General features: G+C 41.6%; 4 protein-coding genes across 6 annotated transcripts in view; 2 read left to right on the top strand and 2 right to left on the bottom strand.

Moving 5' to 3' along the window:
- The window catches only part of sos2 (son of sevenless homolog 2 (Drosophila)), a 33,431-nt gene extending 29,825 nt beyond the window's left edge, over nucleotides 1–3,606 (top strand). For both annotated transcript variants that reach the window (XM_031847299.1, XM_031847298.1), the window contains one exon: nucleotides 369–3,606. In XM_031847299.1, the coding sequence (XP_031703159.1) occupies nucleotides 369–887 (519 nt within the window). In that variant the 3' untranslated portion in view covers nucleotides 888–3,606. The remainder of the gene's footprint in view (nucleotides 1–368) is intronic.
- Nucleotides 2,939–9,999, bottom strand: LOC116383482 (uncharacterized). Its single transcript, XM_031847381.1, has 14 exons — nucleotides 9,818–9,999; nucleotides 9,385–9,429; nucleotides 9,001–9,165; nucleotides 8,792–8,892; nucleotides 8,282–8,418; nucleotides 7,700–7,820; nucleotides 7,362–7,500; nucleotides 7,167–7,271; nucleotides 6,985–7,074; nucleotides 6,496–6,641; nucleotides 6,228–6,329; nucleotides 5,154–5,823; nucleotides 4,789–4,892; nucleotides 2,939–4,605 (listed from the first exon to the last, which is right to left on the bottom strand). The coding sequence occupies exons 2-14, from the start codon at nucleotides 9,424–9,426 to the stop codon at nucleotides 4,503–4,505; spliced, it is 2,025 nt and encodes a 674-aa protein (XP_031703241.1). The 5' UTR covers nucleotides 9,427–9,429; nucleotides 9,818–9,999; the 3' UTR covers nucleotides 2,939–4,502.
- A 1,287-nt stretch (nucleotides 10,000–11,286) lies between these two features.
- Nucleotides 11,287–16,677, top strand: cdkn3 (cyclin dependent kinase inhibitor 3). Its single transcript, XM_031847425.1, has 8 exons — nucleotides 11,287–11,394; nucleotides 11,936–12,032; nucleotides 12,146–12,201; nucleotides 12,313–12,357; nucleotides 13,028–13,250; nucleotides 14,507–14,538; nucleotides 14,705–14,808; nucleotides 15,596–16,677. Exons 1-8 carry the CDS (start codon nucleotides 11,379–11,381, stop codon nucleotides 15,683–15,685), a joined length of 663 nt encoding a protein of 220 aa, XP_031703285.1. The 5' UTR covers nucleotides 11,287–11,378; the 3' UTR covers nucleotides 15,686–16,677.
- Nucleotides 16,111–21,852, bottom strand: cnih1 (cornichon family member 1). Of its 2 annotated transcripts, XM_031847437.1 has the most exons (6): nucleotides 21,666–21,852; nucleotides 20,530–20,598; nucleotides 20,209–20,256; nucleotides 17,911–18,023; nucleotides 17,675–17,818; nucleotides 16,111–17,425 (listed from the first exon to the last, which is right to left on the bottom strand). In XM_031847437.1, exons 1-6 carry the CDS (start codon nucleotides 21,744–21,746, stop codon nucleotides 17,398–17,400), a joined length of 483 nt encoding a protein of 160 aa, XP_031703297.1. In that variant the 5' UTR covers nucleotides 21,747–21,852; the 3' UTR covers nucleotides 16,111–17,397. The 2 variants fall into 2 exon arrangements, with proteins under 2 accessions (XP_031703297.1, XP_031703298.1); XM_031847438.1 differs by lacking the exon at nucleotides 20,209–20,256 and having other exon boundaries at nucleotides 21,666–21,848.
- Between the last annotated feature and the right edge of the window lie 362 nt (nucleotides 21,853–22,214).

The following is a 22,214-nucleotide window of genomic DNA, read 5'->3' as shown; positions in this document are numbered from 1 at the left end:
CCTGGAGACTAAAGTTCCCGTGCTCCAGTTTTAACTCGGTCTGATAGGGTTGAACATATTTGTGGTAAGTGCAAATAACAATAGAATTCCTTGAGGTGACAACTTGGAGTAAAGATTTATTTTAGGCTGTGTTTTGATTCACAATTATTCAAATGTATATCCGTTAAAGGACTTGCACGCTGTCTCACAAATTACGCAATTAGATTACTGTAAAGGACTACATTTTTATCTCATGGGGGTCACAACCCCCAGGATGGGAACCACTGCCGTACACGATATTCTAACCTTGTGTTTAGGAATGCTTAATAGTTCTTCCTAATATAATCGTCTTTTGACACCATTCTGATCTGCGTGTGTCTCTGTCTCAGCTGAGCTCCAGGTCCGACAGCCCCCCAGCCATCCCTCCCCGGCTGCCCCCTCCTCTGCCCCGGATCCAACCTCGACCGCTGGTCTACAACGGCCCCCCCATGGATGGCCCCCTGCCCAGCCCTCCTCCTCCGCCACCCCGAGACCCTCAGCCTGACACGCCTCCCCCGGTGCCCCAGCGGCCCCCAGAGATCTTCATCAACTACCCCCTCAACATGCAGCCTTCCCCCGTGGGCCGATACCACTGGGACTTCAGCAGCTCCCCCAGCTCCCCCAACACCCCGCCCAGCACGCCGTCGCCCCGCATCCCCAGGCGGAGCTGCCCGCTCAGCGCCAGCCAGAACAGCCTGTACCCTCTTCCTGTTCCCATCACCGCTCCACCTGTCCCCCCACGCCACAACTCCAGCCCACAACTCCCCAAACTCCCACCAAAGACATACAAAAGGGAGCTGCTGCTGCAGCCGCCGCCGCTGCCGCTACAAGGCCTCTCATTGGTGGAGAACACAGACGGCAGCCAGTGAGTCTGCTTTGTTTTTTTTGGGTTTTTTTTTTAAAAACACCAAGAGGTTATCTTGAAATGCAAACTTCAAACTGTCTCCTGCAAACTACGACACAGTGGACTCAAAGCTACTGATCAGAAAGAATAACACTGCTCCACACACTCTTAACTCCACCCACCCGCCCTCCGCATCGACCAATCGCACCCCCCGCTGTGCCTCTCAGGGGATCAGTAGCTTCGCCTTCATCATAAACCCTCTGTGCCAATGAGAAACCCTCACCGGTGTGCCAGCTAATAAACAACAAGGAGTTTGAGTGTTTGTCTTTTTGTTCTACATGGAGCGGGACTGTTGCTCCTGATGAAAGTTCTCACCCCTCACACTCTTAACTTACCCTAGTCCCACTCCTCTGTCAGGGTGGGGGTGAATGTGGGGGGGCCTTGGACTTTGTAGCGTCTAATGTCATGCTTTTGTTTCTTTGGGTATTGACATGATCTGGAGTCGTGCTGCAGCTCACAGATCTTTAAGACCGCTCTCCTCCTCGATGATCCACTCAGACGTAGCTCTTTCACAGTGGCTGTGAGCAGCAAACATTTCCATTGATATGTTTTTCCTACGAACTGATAAACAAACAGTTGCCAAAGTCTTATTTTATGCAGGGGGAAAAGGGATTTTCTTTTTTTTTTCTTTTTTAAACAAATGTGACATTAAAAGAAACGCATAGCAGAGGCGACACTGAATCCCCCACCTTGTATCTCAACTGTACACTGTGACTGTATAGACGTGAGTCAAACTGTCTTGACTGTTTGTTTTTTTTTGTTTGTTTTTTTTTACCTGAAGACAGGCCTCTCCGCAGCCACAAAATTGTTGCCTTTTAAAAATCCAACAGCGGTGACCCCAGGCTCCAGTCCTCTCGGCCCGGATGGGACAGCGAGAGCCGAGAAAACACTCCATTTGCACATCGAGTTTGGGCCAAGTCAGCAGGTTTCCATCAGACTATTGACAATATCCCTGAGCGGTGTGCGACAGCGGGAGGTCTGCCTCGATATCAAAGCGGCTCCGATCCAGGACGAAGACGGGGAGAGCTGTACGTTCTCTCTCCAACGCTTCCACAGCTGATGTCTTAACCGATCCCCTGACAGACGTGCGCTGCTGTCTTGACACTGTGCTTTCTCCAAAAGCCCCCCCCCCCCCCCCCCCCCCCCCCACCATGACCAACTCTTCTTCATTGGTATTCAAACTCGGCACTGGAAGTGCGCAACCTCCTACCAGAGCTGGGTCAGCTCCCCCCAGTGGCTGCTCCAAATGCCTAAAAGCCCATGAAAAAGAGGAACTTTTCAAACCCAACTTCTTCTTTCTGTCTCTTTTTCTTTTTTTTCCTGCTTGAAAACATTTTTGTTTCACTTTTGAAAGACTGAAATAATCCATGCATCATGCTCAGATGTGCCTTTTATTTTATTTTCTACTTAAGCAAATGGTGTCTAAAATGCAAAAAAAAAATAAAGTTGCCTATGTAATGTTTAGAACAAAGCTATACACTATGAAATTGTACATGTTTGTGGATACTGTGTATATATAACATGTATACACTAACTAAATAATTTGTATAAAGTGGCAAGTTCTTCCCCCCCCCCCCCCTCCCGTTGTATTGTACCCTCATCCGCATCTGTTCAGTCGAATATTGCCTAATAATCCAATGCTGCTACAGTCGGATAAAAAAAAAACTAAAAAACAAAACCAGAAAAAAAACAGGTCACTGTCACTAACTTACTTACAGACAATCTCCGGTTGAGACACTGGGAGTATTAACTGAGGAAAGCCATTGTTTCTTCCCTGCCCCTTAGCTGTTTGAAAGCAATGAAAAGAATACAGTTCAGTATGCCAAGCACTTACTTAGACGTGTGCTTCACTTTCTACATCTTACTAATTGCCTTTTTCTCCTTTTCAAAGACTTTTTTTTTTTTTTTTAATGCTAACATTCATTAAACCGGTTGGGATTGTATTAAAGTTGCAGTTGAATATACAAAGACCGATATTCAGATGCAAGTATTTGAGCAGAGTGAAGAATTGGGACATTTTTATTTTTATATTTTATTTTTTTTTTTCAGAGAAACACACTTTGTGCACTTTAGGCTGTACTGTTGAAGAGCCACAGTTGTTGATAGGTCATGTTTGTAAATGCAATGGTCCTATGCAACTGTTCAAACTCACTTTCTACGTGGATAAGGATGGAAAAAACAAGTCTACCACCTCTCGTTCATCCACACGATGTCTGCAGACACAAACACCTGAGAATGTCTGACGACCACGAGGTTTCAGCGAAAATTAAACAAACTAATCTCTCGTGCCCCTTTTCCTCTCGGTCTTGCTGTGTTTTGTGCACGATGGTGGACGATTAAACTTCCGATCAAACTAGAGATAAAAGCGGAGTGTTGGAGGATGAAGCTGAAGTCGAATCACTTCACTGTCTTCACTCATGTTCTGTCCATTTCCCCGAGTTTCCCAAACCAGTGTTGGTGGGGTTGATTTTGCCAAATTTGTCTCTTCTGTTTTCTATGTTTGTTTGTTTAGTTGTTTTTGTTTAACCCCAGCCCTGACCGAATAACAGATTGGTTTTCCTCCAGTGGCACTGTAACAGCTTGATCCAGCAGTCGGTTTATTTGATGGTATGTGGCCTTTTAACTGCTTTGTATTAATGGTCTTCATGAGATTAATAAATCACCCAGTCTTATTTTGTACTGAACTACTCATTTCTCTCTTTTTTTATTTTATGGAACATTCAGCTTTTTTGCATGAACTTCTGTTGATTGAATTTGTAAAGGAGTAGGTTGAGAAGTATTTGCTTTCTGTTCGGAGAGTTAGATCTTCAAAATAACTCAAAACCACTTTCATGTGTGTCTGTTGGACTAGACTGTTGGTTAGCTTAGCATAATGTTAGCCTGGCTCGGTCCAAAGGTGAGAAAATCCAAAATGTTGTTCACCCATGAACACGTAGATCCTTTTTTTATATTCGAGAAAATACAAAGTGTAAACAATTGCCCTTTTTACATCTATTGTTGGACACATTACATAAACTATATACAACACGTTAAGTGCTGAGGTTGATTTAGTTATTTAATAGAGCAGAAGTGTTGCTACACAATCAAGAGTGATGTTAACTCTCCACCGGAAAGTAAAAAAAGCATATGTTCCAAAATGGTTCTTGACTGCTTTCATTGGATATTAAAGTATACTAAAATTATGTAATATTTGATGAGTAACAGCTTTCTTAACGTTAGACATTGTGTCATCATATATCACCACCTCCAGTTTAAAACAAACAATATGCTTTTGGAATATTTCATTTTTCGAATGTAAATCTGCGAGGAAATTCTTCAGTCAACCCTTTGTGTCAAAAGTGAGATCATGTTTCTCAGATAAATGTTGCTCTTAGATCTCTCTTATCCCACACAACGATAGCTAATCCGCAGAAGAACCAAACAGGCAAATAAAACCGTCTTAACTGGTAAACAAAGACGTACTTCAGAGTCTCATAGTCGTCATTCATGCAGAAAATGTCTCCATCAAAGAAATCTCACATTTGTAACCTCAACGTTTAAGTGTGCAACAGTTTTAGTCGATAGTCCTCTTGTCTCTGGGTCAGACGGTGCTGCAGGGACCCTCGCTGTCCTCACTGTCGTCCCACAATCCTCCACCGCTCAGGCCTGCTGCAGGGTTGCCTCTCTGCTGAGACGGGCCTGGTCTGAAGAGATGAGACGTAACAGGTAAAAGTGCATTCATCTCATTAATCCAGTTGTTTTATCTTTATGTTGTGTCTGCATTGCACCAATGCAAGTGTGAATTTTGTTTTGTTTCCATGTTTTAGTGCAAGCCGCTTGTGCATCTCTTGAGTAACAGCTCTGTCACACCTGATGAAGGCTCTTACCTCAGGTTTTCTCTACTCGGGTTGAAACTCAGAAAGCTTTGCCTCGCTGGGGCTTGAATCGGTACGAAGACTTGTCTGCTGTCTTTCTCTGGAGCTGCATCCGCCTGGTACGTGGAGTGATGCGGATAAATACAGAGAGCAGGTCAGAGTGAGTTTCGTTCAACAGCACTTGCAAGGAGTTGTCCTTTGTCAAGACTCTGAAAATAACCCTGGTGTTTTCATTTGCATAACAAACTAGAGATGTCTAGTTTGAATTCATTTTAATTGATTTTATTAAAGCCACTATATGCAGATTTGTATTAATGCACGTATAGTATCTTTCAAATGTTCTGATGGCATATGTGTTGTAACAAAAAGCTAGATACCTGTTTGGATGGATCATCCCAGATGGGCCTGAAGGCACTTTTTGGATGTAAAGGAGGAGACCCCTTCCTGACGTTGACCAGCCTCTTTCCGTAGGAGCTGACGAGGCACGGCGTCGGCCCGTCCACACGTGGCCCCGCGGCGTGGCGAAGAGGAGGATGAGGGGTCAATCTGGGAATCTGCCACCTCAGACACATGGTCCTCTCTCTGGGCACCTCCCTCGACTGCTGCTGGCTGCAGGAGGGCTTCAACAGCACCGGCACCTGGCTGTCCTCCTCTTCATCCTCACTGCTGTTGCTGCCCGTCGTCTCCCTGCGCAGGGTGGCGTCAGGGCTGCAGGAGGTGACGGAGGAGTAGTCGAAGGCTGAGGTGTCGTCCTGGTCCGTCTCGCAGTCCTCGAGGCTGTGATGGGTGTGAGAGGCCTCCAGCCCGTTGGTGCCTTGCCCGGTGAGCTGGCTGGAGGTGCCCTGGCCTGAGTCACTGTTCTCACCCCACGCTGTGGCGTCGGGCGTGAGGAGGGAGCAGCAGGCGTGTCCACAGTCTCGGGCCGGCTGGTTCAGGAGGGCCAGGTCTCCTCCACAGCCCTTCCTCCTCACCGGGCTGCAGGACCAGCACTCCAGACGCATCGAGTGACACCCGTCCACTCCATTACTGACAGGCTGCTGGTCGTCTCTGTGGGAAGGAGAGTGGAGGTTATTGTAGCAGGACGCCCACATGAGCTTTGACAGTGAGGGGCAGTGGCGTGAAGGATGTGGAAATATGTAGTACTTGTTTTCATTATTGTCTAACCTCCTCTTACTCTTTTCATCCTTTTCCTCATTGCTTTCCCTTTTCCTGTCATTCCCTCCTGTCATTATTTATTTCCTTTTGTTCCTACTTCCATTCTTTTCTTTCTTCTTTCAATGACCTGAACACTATCATCTTCTTTGATGTAAATACGGATATTTTAATTCCTTTTCCTGACAACCCTTTTATACTTTTTCTTCAAGGATTGAAGCGCTCCTTCCACATCTTTACACTGCAGGTGCTCCCGTGCGTTGCTGTACTGACTGCAGCCAGCAGAGGGCGACACTCACCTCTGAGCTGCGGTGTTGGACTGACGCTGAGACTCTCTGGTCTGCTGGCTCCTGGTGCAGCACTTTGCAGAGGATCTACCAGTCACTGCATCAGAGCAGCTGCTGCCATGCAAAGAATGAATGTGAATGTATTAATTTGTTAATGAGCCAAAGACAAAAACAGGAAGGCAATAAACATAAACATTTAACCTTATATAAATGGCATCAATCTGAGTTTTAATTATCATAGATCATCTGTGAATCCTAATCCTTCTCTTGATGTCCTGACCTTTGTCCACCTCCTTCTCCTTCCTCCCACCGGACGTCTTCCTCCAAGATCACATGACAACGGGACAAGATGCTCCTCAGGGCTCGCTCAGTTCCCAGCAGGAGGCTGCAGTCAGGATGCTCCTTACTGGTCCACTGCAGCAAGTTCTAGAGAAGGAAAATGAAGAAATATTAAACAACGAAGCAAGGATTAGGGTCAGTTTAACATAACCTATTAACTAGCCTATATGTATTTTGACCTGTAGTACCTCTAAAATTGTTTCTCAATCTACTTTCATAAGGCCTTTAATATTTATGAAGGTTTTGTGTGTTTTGTCATCCATTAATCTCTGGCCTTCTGCTATCCTTCAAGAAACATCCTCATTGGTTTTATTTCCTGCTCTGAATTGTTGTTTTTGTGTTTTTCAGATGTTCTTATTTTAGACCTCCTCAGTATTATAGGGTCAGTGTTGACCTGCACAAACTGGACTCCCTGTGGCTGCTGACTCACCTGAATGTGGCTCAGGTAGCCGTGGATGCGAGCGACAGGAGCCAACAGCAGGTAGAGCAGCTTCATTTCCTCTTTCTCCATCTGGCCGCTCTATTAAACGCAGACGGGAGATATCTATCAGCATGTCTGGTTTCCCAGGTACTTTGTAGATGAATAATGTTGACGCTTATCAATTAAAATACCTGCATTTTCTGCATTTTCTCAGAAAGATTTAGTCTGTTGAACTCCAGCGAGAGGAATGATGCCAGGGTAGCTGTGTATCCATGGTACATATCCGAAAAGGCTGTCTGGACGACCCAAGTCAAAGCAGTCGTGAGCACCTTCAGTGTTCATTGTAATGGACTGACATCATTTAAAAAAAAAAAACACCAACTTACATCGTTTTGTCCGATGAGCTGCACCAGGATGTCTCCAACCAGAGATTTCCAGTGTTCAGCAGTTAATCGCTCCTGCAGGGTGTTTCTGAAGATCAGGTGTCGCTGTAAAAGCTTCTCCACAGACTTCAGATACGTCTGACTGGGTCACGACACAAAAAAACAAGGGTTTTAATTACAAATGGAAGTTTAACGCTTGTTAAAGAATTTATGTAAGCAACCATTAATGATCTGTGCAGTTCAACTGTGTTCAGACGTTACAAGAAGGAAGAATTTGTTGCTTGTTTTTTTTTAAGACAGGACAGACCTGTGCTGCTGTTTCGTCAACATGTAGCACTTACTACGGCTCCACAGTCATCTGGTGAGCTGGCGGTGTCTTGTATTTATCATACAGCTGGTTTAAGGTTGACACGTACTCCCACTCAGAATGTAGAAGTTGCATCGCCACCTGATGTCGTGCATCTGGACGAAAAAGATCACTCGTAATGTTCATATTTCAACAAATGAGACAGTTTCTGAATGGGCATCAAGTTCAATCTCCAATCTGATAATCTAAATATAGCTAACAGGTGCTCCAAAGTGATTCTCATTTAAATATATAATCTGTTTACTATCTTTGGCCGAAAGAGGTAACATAAGTATTGCAATATAAACATATTTGCAGCATCCCAATCTATATGTACACAACTCTGATAACCTGATTGAACAAAAAGACTTCAGACTGCTGAACTCTGAGCACAATTCAAATAGAAATTCTACATCGACCAGGACTGAAATCTGAGGCATTGCCACTTTAACGTCCAGTGGCTTCAGTAACAACAAAGAAACTCACTCAAGTTGTTGAGTTTTAAAACAGTTTTGCCGTTTTAACGAGTTGAAATCATCTTGTAACATTTTTTTGTCGTTTGCACATCGTTGCTCACCCGTGCCTTCGCTCAGTCCGGCTTTGAGGCCCTGCAGGAAGCAGTGGAGGAGCAGTTTCCCTCTGGACAGACCGGCTGGTGGAGCAGACGAACAGTCACACGGCCTCCGCTCACAGGCCGGTTCTGCTGGATCGCTGCTGCACGACAGTGGACAGATGGCAAAATGTCTCTCTGCAGGTTTTCACATGTCTCTCATTAAAAAACGCCATATCGCCTGATGACTGGGCGTAAACAGCTGTTTTATGAGTAATTGTTTGCCGTGTGCCACTGAAGATGGTGACAACATTAATATGAAAGCATACACGTTGATTCCCTGTAATCAAACAAACTAAGACTTTCATGTTCTATTCTGCATTTTACACTTTGATTTGACTGAAATTTCCAGCACAAACCAGGAAAGAGTTATCCTGTTATATCTATATATAACAGTATAAATAGATCTGATTTGTTTAGATATACGTTACTTTCTTATCTGTAAAGCTCTGTAGTTTATATCTGTTTGTTCTTCACCTCTCTCTGTGTTTGGATGTGGAGCTCTTTCCATCCTGCTGAGGTCTCTGTCTGTTGCTGTACAGCTGCAAGATCTGACCCCCCATCACTCCAAGCTCCTCCTGCAGGATGACAAGACGCGGGTAAAGATGAGGACGTGTCATTTCACTGTAACCAAACTTTCAAACACTAGATATTTCTCAATAGTTTAAACTAATCTGAGTTCTCACCCTCAGAGACTCGACCAGCGCCTCCAGACGGAGAGCTTTCTTCTGGCAGCTCCTCCTGTTCTCCTCCAGCTCCTCCCGCAGGTACGTGTCTCCATGTTGGATCTGACTGAGCTCCAGCAGAGCGCTGGTGAACCCCGTCTTCAGCTCCGACACCATGCATTGCAACTGAGGGGACAGCGGGTGTCGTATATTATTCAAACATACAATTAGATTCACAACAGCGCTGACATTTACACTTATGGAGTTGTGATCATTCTAAACTGACTGTTTACTTACTTATACTATCTGCTGCTAATTTATTTTTAAATAATTAGAGCTTTAAATATAAAGTGAGCTGTCTCTTTAACAAAGCCAGGCCGGCTGATGAGGGAAGGTGCAGAATACCTTGGAGATTTCATTGACGAGCTCGGCCTCTTGAGGCTTCATGACCTGTACAGAGAGAGACACACAAACAAGGCTGTTTGCAAACACCCAGTTAATAATCTGCATAGACCATCACAGACTGTTTGATATTTCTAGCTGATAAACTGTAAAGAGAACAGTTGAGTTTGGTAATTCCACCATGCAGAGAAAACCGTGTTCTCCTGTGTAATTATCTCCAAACAAAGATTCAGCATTCACACAATGGGGACAAAGCAGGAAAGTGAACCTGGTTTTGTTCCGAAAAGTGAATCTTTAACCTCTTCCTGACCAAATGCACATCATTTATTCCTCCTACCTATATACTGAAGCCTATACATTTACTAGAAGAGGTTGGATGACATTCTTAACCAGATTTAATGACTTTCGTGTCCATATTCTTGTTTGTTTGTGGTACCTGCTCAGATGTCGCTCCTGCCAGCAGCCCCTCTGCTAAGGAAGTGGCAAGCCAGCCAAAGAGCTCAGCCCTGCAGGGGAAATGGCTGCAGGAGCCAAGATCCCTCCTTATAAGTCTGCTGACAGAAGGGCAGGCACGGATCAGCAAAAAAAAACTGGAATATGTGACAGCCTCATGTTTTAAACTACAAATACATCATATAAAATCAGTTCTAAACCAAAATGACAGATCGCCGTAGGTCATTTTATAACAACTTTTAAAATATGCAGAAATCACATTTTTACAAGACTTGCAAGACTGTGACGATCATAGCTACTTATAAGCATGTTATAATATTTCTTAAACAAAATCATCATATCAGTGATTTCCAAATATCAAAGAATTCAACATAAAAAACATGAGAAAAGCACTGACTGCTGAAGCAAAAGGTATAAAAAAAAAAAAGCCAAAGGGCACTCACCTCAGTTACAGCTCTCTAATATTGCGTCTCCGGACATCTGAAAAGATGCAGTGACTCCAAAAAGACTTAAAATGTCCAGTGTTTCCTTTCCTGTGGAGGAACTTGGTTTCAGTCATTTGCATTGCGTGAAGGTGTCTGGTGCTGAGCTGCGCACTGCTCTGTGCCGACAGCAGATGTCCCGCATGACGCTCAGTGAGCAGCTCTGTGATTAACTGAGGAAGTCAGGTTCAGTGGAACCATGTAAATGTCCCAAAGGAAGTATTACTTATGATAGTTATCATATATAAATATTTTATCTTTATAGTATACCTATATTCTACTCTACTGTTATTTTACCAATACATGTTTTTTATTTAATTACTTCACATAACACTTGAAATGATGCTCAGAAAGTAGTTTTTGAAAGCTTTTCAATATGGAAATGTGACTTTTTTGTGCAATTTCCTACAAAACATTACTGTGATTTCTTATGCAGAGAAATATGAATAACATTAAAGAAAACATAATAGATAAGAGATGGCATTATACACAGTGCAATGCCTTTGATTATGTCAATGATGAGTGAAATCATTTTGGAAAATAACTCCAGAAATCAAGTAACTCCAGCTGCCATGATGTGTGTCATATAGCCTTACATAATGCAATTATATGTATGAATAACACATACATTATACATACACATTTAAACTTTAAATATATAGAAACATATGTGCAGTACCATTTACACACACATTTTTATACATAACATATTTTATATATATATTTGATTTTAAATTTACAACAGGCTTCTGCTAATTCATGTACAATTAAAAAAAAATGAAAACACCTTGAATAAAAATTTTTTTTTTTAGAAAATCGATGGATGTTGTCACCGATAATTTTCTTCACTCCGCCCGCGTGTATCAGTCTGCAGAATAAATCGAGCGCACACGTGCCTGCTTTGTTTTGTAGAGGGGCGTGGTTAAGGGACAGTACTTGAATCTGATTGGCTGCCTGGCCTCAGTGAGTTTTCAAAATCGAGGCAGCAGCTGACGGAGCTGTCAAAACAGCCGACAGGAGGAGAACGTGACTGGTGAGAAAAGAGACAAAGACGTACCGTAAATGAAGCCAAATATAGGTAAATATAAATATATATATGTATGTATGTAATACATCTCTCTATCTTTTTCTTTTTGTTCAAATAATGGTAAGAAAAATATTTTAGGTAATTGTTTGCGGTGTTGCGAGGCAGATCGTTAGCTAGCTTAGCTAGCTATCTGCAACAAATATCTCTCCAAGCAACATTCAAATAAATGTATTCTGAATATTCTGTTGCCTTCATCCGAAGCTTAATACCTTGAATAGCGCAGAAAAAGCTAGCTCCTAGCCCGACTATAGCATGTTTAATTCATAGTGTGCAGGTTGGTGTGTAGACTAGCTAGCTAGTTGCTGACATGGTCGCTTATTTAAAGGAGCATACCCATCATGGTTTTAGGTATTTATTGGTGAGCTATAGCATTGCATTGTGATATAATGTACACATTTTGACATCCTGCACTTTACATAACTGCCATACAGTAGTTTGGGTTGCCTTCCATTGTGTTCCACCTAAACTCAGTTTGCAGAGACATAATAATCCATCACAGCAAACATGTTGTACCTTCCTACTGTCTCAACAGCCTGCTGGGCTGGAGCCATGAGGATGAGTGAGTTTGACTCTTCATCTGAAGAGGAGGATTTTGGAGAGGAGCAGCTGACGCCCTTCCACATCTCCTGGTAAGTCTTTAGCAGTTGTTGGGGGCCAAAAGGTTTGTGCATCAGTGAAAGTCAGTTTGCTTGTATGTGTGTAGTGACGTAAACATGTAAATATGTTTGTGATTGGCTTTAAGGTTACCTCTGTCCATAGTAGAGTGCTCGCAGTTTCTTGGGATATGCGCACTGCCAGGTAAAGTCCTAGTTTATCATATGTTTGTGTCTTTGCATGTTGATGTTTTTACTTTATTGTGAGGTTTTGTGAAACTGAAAATAAAACAACTTTTTCCTCATTTGACTTCAGGTTGCAAATTCAAAGACATCCGCAGGAGTCTGGAAAGAGATGTCGGTAAGACGACCTTCTTCCTTATTGGTGCTTGAATAAAATATGAAATAATAAAATACAACCATAATAACATTCACATGTTGATCTTTTATTTGGCCTTTCTTTTGAAATACCTCATTCCAGTGGATTTGGGAAATGTAGTGTGTGAGCATGATTTTATAGAATCACATACTGTAACCGCAGGCTGCAACTAATAATAATAATGATAATAATAATAGTTTTCATTGTCAATTCAATTGATTATCTTTATTTGAGTTATTAAATCATTTGGTCTATAAACTGTAGAGAAAGTACAATTTGTCACAATCACAATTTCCTAAAGGGTTAAGTTCTCTCTCAGATTTCATGAGTGAAAATGAATGAAACAGAAATTAACTTTAATGTAATATCGGTCTGATTATCAGGATTAGTCCAAAGGCAGAAGAAGCGCTTCAACTCTTTTAGTTGTGTTTGTGAAGATGCAGAGATGGCAGAGAGTGAGCCCTCTTTACTGGAAATAAAAAGCTCATGTTTGCAGCAAGAGTGAAATCCTCATTTTCCAGCAATATAAGCAACCGGAGGCATTGGCTAACCTGTACATGTAACATATTCCCCTAAAACGATCTTCTTATAAACCGGCCTCGTCTGAGAAAAAAAACTGTTTTACATCTTTTTGCTTTCTTCTTGTCAACAGAAGAGCTCCAGAACCAGGGGGTGCAGGAAGTGTTTGTTTTCTGCACCAGAGGAGAGCTGAACAAGTACCGGGTTCCCTCCCTGCTGGAGGTCTACCGGCAGCGAGGCTTCACAGTCCACCACACGCCCTTCCCAGACGGAGACACTCCCGAGCTGGAACAGTGCTGCCAGATCCTGGAGGAGCTGCAGGTCGGCCTCGAGAACAACAGGACGACTGTGATCCAGTAAGAGAATTAAAAAAAAAAAAAAAAAGTCTCTAAAAGTTGCATCAGTGTTAAACTAAACATGCACAAAAAGAAACCGTCTAATCACGTAGCGTGTTTTACATTTCCCAGTTTATCTTCCTCTTTCTTCTGGATAAAAGTAGGACAGGAAATGGCTTCGAACATGGAAGTACTCTCAAAGTCTTTAGTTTATTTAAACTGTCTCAAGTTGCTGTCAGAAGAAGTCTTGCTGGTCGTGTTACGGCGAGTAAAGCAGTATGATACAGACTTTTTTAACATCTTAATGTTTCCCAGAAACAATACATGTTAATACTTCTAAAATCAGTTGGCTGTTGATGATGAACCTTATTTTCTTGATCGCATTTTTTATTTTATTGAAGTTTTCATTCATACTTACAACAGCACAGATTAAACTATTGAACAGAAGGTAAGCCAAATATGACGCACCCTTCGTTCAAAAGATGAGACTGGTTGAGAGAGAGAGAGCATTCATAAATCATAAATCATGAACGAGCTCACCTCAGCTGATCTACATGAACAAGACGACTCATGAAGTAGAACGTAATGAAAAAGAGTGATTACATGACAAGTTGTGATCCGTCTTGTTTTTATTGGATATGGCAGCATGACACGAAAACAAGAAATGTTTCTCAAGTAGGTTTTGTGATATGACGACATAAAATGATATTTTGACAAGAAAAGTTTCTTGTAAGAATGTAATAATTTGTCTAAAAGTGATGCAAAAGTATGTCGTTTGACATGAAAGATATCTTGTTAAAATTAGAAAAAGTTTGTGTTCTAACAAGATCTTTTCACAGATTTAATGAGTTTTAATATTGTTAGTGTCATGGTGGCAGCAACACTCATGGTGAGCAGCCTCAACAGACCAGAGCAGGAAGAGGAAGGTTGCTGGTTCATGTGTCTCGAGGCCCCCCCGAGAGGCTCCTGAATGGAACTGGTTGTACTGAACTCTCTTAATGTGTGAGAGTGTGTCACGATGTTTATACCCAAACATGCAAGCGTAGAAACCGTGTCAGCGAAGGTTAAAGATCGACATCGATACAAACGGTTCTACCCTTTTGTGTTTTTGTAATATTTGAAGTGCCAAACAGCCCTGGAGAACCAGGGCACATCTCACCACAAAGACATTGATCTTCCGTAACACCCTCGGGACACCTCTCATTACACAACTGAGCGATTTGCTTCCAGCTTTCAGCTTTTGATGGGATTTTGCTCTTTCTTTTTCCCCCCTTTAGCTGTTACGGAGGCCTGGGACGCTCCGGATTAAGTAAGAATATTTTACTTCTCCTTTTACTTTGAAAGTTGTTCTTTGTGTCATCCATCAATGTGTTTGTTTCTTTATATGTCAGTTTATGTTGAAAAGTTTGACCTTTTTTTTTTTTTAAATCCCTTTCTTTCACTGCTCTGATCTCGTGAATGTCTCATGTTTTCAGTCGCCGCCTGTCTGCTGCTTCAGCTCTCTCCGACGATGACGGCGAACAAAGCCATCGAAATCCTCCGGGAGCACCGAGGAGGAGGAGCCATACAGACCGTGAAGGTGAGACTCTGTTGTATTTAAGGAACTGTACCCTGCTGTGGTTGCCTCATTACACATGTAGATGTTTAGGCGGCCATTTATACTTGTCACTTACTCGAGATATCTTTTGAACAATTATTGTTGAGTAATTAAGTTGTAAGTTGAGACTATTTTTGAATGTTACTCCCAAAAATTTTCCATCTTAATTTAGTTCCTCGTCTGTATATTCTTGTTAATAATAAATATTGTCCACCATCAAAATGAAGGGACTCAGTGCTACTACTTCTCATTATATTATAAGTTTTACGTGTTTTTGAAAGTTTACAGTCAGCAAGTCAGAATGCCCACATTATGAAAACTAGACCTAGTTTGATAAATACCGTAGTATTTATAATACAGTGCTCTGACATTAGAGATTTGAGAGCTACTTACAAGTATTGCGTTCAAATACTATGTTGTGAGAAACTTATTATATATAAAATCATTATTATTGGCTGTTTAAAGTTGTCCTTGTTAAAAATGTTACTTTGTTTGTTAGAAAACAAATATTGGGCGACATATTTTTAGAGATCTTTGAAAATCTCAAACATTGATATTGTAGTTTGTATATAAAGTGAGTATTGGTCAGACTGAAGTGAATGTAGGAGCTTCTTCCATTGACCGTTTACCGATAGCGTAACTTTTGATGAAATTGTAAAAATATGACCATTACACCCGATGTGATGTCAAGCAAGTTTCAACTGTTTATAAGTGCTGTGCATTGCTAAACAAACATGTCAGCTAACACCTTAATGTAACTTTTCCGTAGCAATACAACTTCCTCCATGAGTTTCGGGAAAAGTATGCCGCCTACCAGCAGAGCAGAGAGCTTTCCACAGAGCGCTCGGTGTCACGGTGATCACTTCTCATCTCATTAGTCAGCGTTTCTCTCCTGATGGTGTGATGTACAATTCTATTCTCTAATGACTGCACTTTAACAGAATACTTTAATATATTGCTTTTTCTCATAATCAAATTAAAGACTTGAAGATATGCTGGTGGGGTGTTTATTAGCATGTTTACATTTAAAGAGGTTTTTGTCACGAGGGTTGAGGTGAACTGAGAAAAGGTCTCCTGCTGTATTGATACTTTGTCCAATGAGCTGCATTTTTTTGAGTCTTTTCTTAAATCTGTACTAGCGCAAATCAGTACTTTCCTGCTCCACGTTATTTCTCATAACATTTGTTTTTATTAGCCACTTCGCTAGCATCGCTAATAAAAGTGTTTTTGCCACTCATGTATTTTTTTTTAAAGGTTGAGTTAAAACAACGTTCCAGTCCATTGTAATAGAGTTGGATAGTTTTATTTAGATTCAAATAAACTCAAGTTGTGACATGATGGGATCTAATGCATACAAATCTTATGTGACAAATGACCATAGCTTTCCCTGATAAATGTACACATTTGAAAATGGCAATAAATACTTAGTATTTATGAAAATGTTCGTCTAATGGCCTTTTGATTCGGAGAAGTTAAAAAAAAAAAAAAAACAAAAAAAAAAAAACTTTCCAGATTTGTTGACCGGAGATGACGTGACGCTGCGTGGAGTGCTTTGATATCTTGGAAACAAAAAGTAAAATTCAAAAACATTGAATAAATAAACACTGGACTTCCTAATGCTGTGGAATATTTGGTGGTGAGATGAAGAAAATGCACAAGTGACAGTGTTAAAAGATTTCAAAAGGTACATTCAACAGTATGGCATACTCGCAGTGTCCCACCAAAGTCCAGAAGGAGAATAAGTACTGTTGCTTCCTAACACTCCAATATATATATATTATTGTACTGTTGAGTCTACCTTCTAGTTTATTGAAAGCTGCGAGGGCGGTTCTACAGAAACACAGGTCACACGTTGCTGGCTACTCTGGATTCACACTTAAATATTGCCATTGAGTTCAACAGGGATTACATCATGTAAATGCTGCGATGGATAAGTATGGAAGGAATACATCAGATGGTTCTGAAACTGACGTGACAACCAGGTTGTGATTGTTCCTGTGCAACGCACTCCAGCCCGTACTGTACAAAACAGTAAAGTCCCCAAAACGTTGTTTTTACCACCGTATGCATCAGTGAGCAATAACAGAAGTGAAGTTTGCATTTAACTATTTGTTTTAGTGATAATGAATCACGCTGCAGTGATACATGAGCTGTTAAAGCCCAGAGTCTAATTCACAGGAGAAGCTAATGAAGTTCAGCAGCACAGCTCAGACTCTCACTCAAAAGTTGGGAGCCAAGATGAACTATTTAAATCCAACATCAGAATCACACCATTAGAAATAAAACGGGGGAAAAAAAAAAAAAAAAACAGACGTCCATTTAGGTTTGTCCTCGTTTTCTATCAAATTTAAACTATAGTGCTGTGAGAGGAACGCTGCGACCGAGATATTCTCTTAAAACGGGTTAAATGTTTCCAAAATGACACTCGCGTGTGTGGGTTGAGAGTTTGTCTGCTTGAACTGGCGTCTTGTTGCTGAGCGGTGGTCTCCAGCAGGTCCAGTGCTCCAGCACTAACATCATAGTGTCTGGTCGTCTACTGTACATGCAGGTACTTTTCCTTCATCGTCCCGTCTAAGAGCTCACCAGAACATAAATCATCCTGTTTACAAAGAGACGACAAAGCGGGACGAGTTAAACACTTACACCCGCAACATCACACGTCGCCATGTTGGCTTTTACAGGGTTTAACGTCTGCATCTGAAACACTTATTTACTTTCTTGCTAATAAATAAAGTTACAGCCAAGGGACGGTTAGCGTAGCATAGTTTAGCTTAAAGACTGGGGGGGTGAAACGTTTATTTTAATTGTTTTATGTACAACAAAACAAAGCAGAAAAAATAATGCGTACCCATAGAGATAGTAGAAGAAGGACAGGAGGTAGAAAGCCAGTTTGCACCAGCCTTCTTTTTGACAGAACGCCAGGATGTCAGCGTTCATGATGGTTGTCGGGTCGTAGAGTCCTGGACAGCTCATCACGGGTCTGCTCATATACCTGCATCACAGAGACAAAGTGGTGCGTTAAAGCTCATTACTCCGTGCAATACAGATGTTATTGATAGCCTAAGCACTGACATGTGTCCTTACCTCCAGACATGATAAGCCAGCAGCGGCAAGTTGAGACAGAGGGTGAGCCACTCGGCCGCACAGAAGAACATCACACAGAAGAAGAAATGGATGAGATATTCTGGGAGAACCAGCTGGGAAGAACAAAATGTAAAGAAAAATGTCAGAATCCAAACTCGCCGATCAGTCAGTCCAACGCTCATGTTCTTGTGAGTCTGTTTGCTGATTTACTGTCAGTGAGATACAGACTAATTCTTAAACTGTCCACACAGAATACTTAATTATTACCCAGTAAGGAGCCACATGGAATACATGGAGAAGTTAGAGCCAGAACAGTACGAAGTTACAGAGCCTGAAGGCAATGATTAGGCCTTTTTTTACAAAGCCGAGGTATTTAAAGAGACACGTCTAAAAATTGTCCTCAGCTCCACAGAGAGTCAAAGACAGGAGTGAAATACTAATTAGCTACAGAGAGATGCTTATTTTAACAATGCATTTCCTAAACGTTAAGCCTATTGTGTCACAGTTTAATGTCCAATCTCTACACATTACTACATGTGCAGAGAAATGTCACATATAAGCCGTTGTGCTGTTGGTACTACGTGAACAGTGCTTCATCATGCACTGATCCCACACTGTGGATAACCATAAACAGGGTGTCAAATTAAGCAGAATTGCCGTGATTTGAACACTAACACGTTAAACCCGAGGAAAGAAAGACCCCACAGTGGGGCTTACGCAATACCTTCAGATGTCCTCCGTCTAATGTGGCAAAACAATGTGCGACATGCATCCCATTCAGCCTTCACCACAGACTTATTGCTGTAAATTAATGCAAGCTGAAATTTAGAAATCTACGAGACATTGTGTCAAGTGGATAGAAAAGGTTAAATTCCCACCCTGGTTATTGTGTCATGCATCATCAAACCCATCAACAACTTGCTCTGGAGAATATTTGGGCGTGTCAACATCTTTGAGGGACAAACCTACAGATCATACCACGTCCTGACAAACGGAGACACACTGGAGACGGACCATGCTGTGAGCACGAGCAGTGTTGATGCAGCAGCCTGCCTCAGGTTGACAGAGCTCGATGTGGTGGGGGGCAGATGGAGGCACCACATGGAAGCCATGCATTCAAAAAGAGCAGAGGGCGGAAGGGTGTGGGGGGCAACCAACAGCCCACAGATGGAAAGGTGAGGGGCGTGTAGGAGGAAGAAGGTGTGAGGAGGGGGAGGGGCTATAATGTATTGAAATCCTGCACTGTGCTGCCAAATACAAAAAAACAACTGATCTCAGCACAAAACGTGCCGACTGAGCTGACAATCCACACGCAAAAAGACTCGTCCATGGTCAAAACTGCAGATACTACTGTGGAGTGCATCGTGAGGAATCTCTTTTTAAATCGCAAATATAACTCCTACTACTGAAATCACAAACCAATCAGTGGGCCCCAAATATTGCTGAGCTGGACTGTGTTGGGATTCTGCAGCCATCTGGTCTAAACCACAGGTGATGTCGGTTTAGAGCCAACACTGAGCTCATGTATACGCTAGCTCAGTTCTAATGACTGAATCTGAAACTGCGTAATAATTAAATGTAATTTAAAGCTCGAACGTTAAATAAATTTTCCTCCAAAACCAATCAAGCCTCACCAGATACCATGATCCACAGCTCAAAGTACCCACTACTCAAAAAGCTCCGCTACAGAATCCAGTTAGCTGATCGGACTTTACATGATTACCATGAATACTGTTGTTCGTGTGCCTGGTGTCATGTCACTGTTGTGTTTAACTGGGAATTTACTGCACCAGTAACTTTGACACTATTTGCAATACAAAGGGTAGGTTGTAATAAAGATCATGCATGTTTTGAGCATTTGCAAGTCTTTTCAGTTAACAACTACACTTTATCAATAATCAGTAACATCTAATCCCAGCTAATGTTGTCCGTTGCTCCTACACCTAGACGAGCAGCTTAACGCAGTCAATTTAATTGGTTAGATGAGTTATAAAAACAACAATAAAAAAGGCAAAACTAATATTCCAGTTGACGCTCTGCACTCTAACTGATCCACAACAGTCAAAAAATGCTCACAAAACTATATAAAAAAAAAAAGATTTGTTTTTAAAACAATATGCTCCATGACAGTAGAAACCCTGAGGCCCAGGTGGCAGGTGGTCTAATCCCAGGCTAAACTCTGGCTTCAACTCTTGAGATTAGTTAACTGAAAAGACATTTGCAAACACTTCTCCGTGCAAAATGACAAGACTGCAGACTGAGTTGGACTGAGCGGGCATTTTAAAGATTGGTACAAACCTTTATTGCAATTTTGACTCTTTTAATCTTTTTGACCTTTTCAACTGTCTTTTTGCCGTTAACAAAGTGTAAAAAAAAAAAAAAAAAAAAGCAGATTAGGAAAAAACAAAACAACAAAAGGCGTTAGAGTTTGACAGCTGACAAGATCTCTGAATTCATAACAGGCAGGTTATTTAGCATAACAGTGCAGAGAAATGGTTGAAAAAGACAGATAGGCGGACAAAGTTATCCTGAAAACAGATGAAAGACCTTTCAACAGAGCATTTCTGCATGCAGTCAAAGAGGCAAGGAGGGCGTGTGAGGGTCGGTGGTGTCACTTACCGGATTTAAAGTGTTACACTGATCTATAGGATTCTTGTAATCAGTCTTCAGCTCATCAAATGCTATTATCTGAGGGAACAAGATGACCACAATGTAACAACGTACACAGAGCAGCTTAATGTTAGTGTACATTTTATTAACATGCAAGAAATGCAATGCATCAACTGATCCCCCCCCCCTTCAAAATGTATGTTTTGTTTGACCAACCGTCCAAAACCCGGCTATTTGCAAAATGACACAAACCAGCTCAAGCAGCAAATTCTCATATTTCAATAAACGCTTGGACAAGATTTATCAAAATTGACTGATTTAACTTATCGATTAATCAAGTTAGTGTTAAAGCTTCACTGTCAAAGCAATGCCCTCTTTGTAGTCCTGTTGTTTACCCATCAATTGTTTTCTGTTACACCAAGGTAATCATATTTAAAATGTATGGTCAGTTTTGTTCCATGTAATTTGTAATATTCTGAATGAGACAATAGTACATAATTCTCGTAACTATACCTATGGGGTAAAAATGAGTAACGTTAACGATGCAGCTCTTTAGGGTCAGGGCTACGTTACCTAAAAGTTTACATTCTGCACTTATAATGTTGACATTTTGACAACATCACGAACGGTCATAACTATGTTGCATGTCGGGAAATATGGGGAAGGAGAAGTTTGTCGTTCCGGGATTGGACGTTGATGTTAGCTAAACCTGCTAACAAGCTGGTCAGCTAATAGCTGGACTCTGATCATTTGACAAGCCTGATAGATTATTTGACGTTTCACTATAATCAGACTACGATCAATAACAGGTGAACAATGGAGGAGGATTGTGACAATACGACAAAATAGTATTTGTTTTCGTTAGCTAACGTTAGCTCCTAGCTAACGGTTGGTTGTGTACCATTCATTCTAGTACGGATGCACGTTACGTATGCCGAGCACTGAGCGCGCGGCCGTTTCTATGGAGTTGGCATGGATACGTTCTGTCCAGCCGTTAAAAACGGCTATGTAGCCACAAAGCTGGCCTAGCGTTATTAGCCCGGGGTCTTTGCCAACGTCCATCGCTCTTTCGCCTGATTATACCAGCGCCGTTGGACTGACAGGCCCACCGTCTTATGTATAGTTGTCCATAAATGTGTACTTACATGCCAGATAGCGAAGAAGATAAGCGCCGCCGTGAGCAGCAGAGCGAGCATGTAACAAAAGGCCGCGAATGTGAACGCCATTTTTTTCTCGGGCTTTGCTCGTCGGTTCCTGGCTCGGTTGGCAGATGATGCGGGCAGCTTCGCAACCGATTTGAGATTTGTCAGCTCGTCTTCTTCTTCAGTCAGTGCTTAGCTGGCTGGTATCCTGTTTGGCTCATTACTGCCATCTTCTGGAGTAACGTATGTCCTTCAGTTCTGTTCTACCAATTCTAATTGACCTACAATTTATTTGCCAAGTTGGAGAGCAAATAACGAATTTTACTCATTTATTATTCATCTATTTTGATGTGCGTGTACAGAAAAATAAATAACAGCTAGTAACATTGATTTAAAAAAAGCTGGACAATAGACAGGACTGTCATGTACACAAGTATTGCGAAATAGGTGTTTTAACGTTACATAAATATATAATTAAAAGACACCAATGACCAACAATAAAATAAGAAATCAAACATCTCGATAAAAGTTAGGTGTTCTGTGTTGTAAACA

Source organism: Anarrhichthys ocellatus, unplaced genomic scaffold, assembly GCF_004355925.1.
Source record: "Anarrhichthys ocellatus isolate YVR2014 unplaced genomic scaffold, GSC_Weel_1.0 scaffold7, whole genome shotgun sequence".
Lineage (NCBI taxonomy): Eukaryota > Metazoa > Chordata > Actinopteri > Perciformes > Anarhichadidae > Anarrhichthys > Anarrhichthys ocellatus.
The sequence above is the reverse complement of the archived record's forward strand: the minus strand, read 5'-3'. Positions and strand labels throughout refer to the sequence as shown.

Bases quoted from the DNA above. Each gene is read 5' to 3' on its own strand.
- LOC116383482 (XM_031847381.1), bottom strand. From the start codon at position 9,426: ATGAAGCCTCAAGAGGCCGAGCTCGTCAATGAAATCTCCAAG. The intron at 9,166-9,384 runs GTATTCTGCACC...CTGTCCCCTCAG, and splicing joins TCGTCAATGAAATCTCCAAG to TTGCAATGCATGGTGTCGGA. The intron at 7,272-7,361 runs GTAAGTTGGTGT...TGGGTCGTCCAG, and splicing joins AGCTCATCGGACAAAACGAT to ACAGCCTTTTCGGATATGTA.
- cdkn3 (XM_031847425.1), top strand. The intron at 13,251-14,506 runs GTAAGAGAATTA...TCCCCCCTTTAG, and splicing joins AACAGGACGACTGTGATCCA to CTGTTACGGAGGCCTGGGAC. The intron at 14,809-15,595 runs GTGAGACTCTGT...ACTTTTCCGTAG, and splicing joins GAGCCATACAGACCGTGAAG to CAATACAACTTCCTCCATGA.
- cnih1 (XM_031847437.1), bottom strand. From the start codon at position 21,746: ATGGCGTTCACATTCGCGGCCTTTTGTTACATGCTCGCTCTGCTGCTC. The intron at 20,257-20,529 runs GTAAGTGACACC...AACGGCAAAAAG, and splicing joins AGTGTAACACTTTAAATCCG to ACAGTTGAAAAGGTCAAAAA. The intron at 17,426-17,674 runs GTACGCATTATT...CTTTGTAAACAG, and splicing joins TTCTTCTACTATCTCTATGG to GATGATTTATGTTCTGGTGA.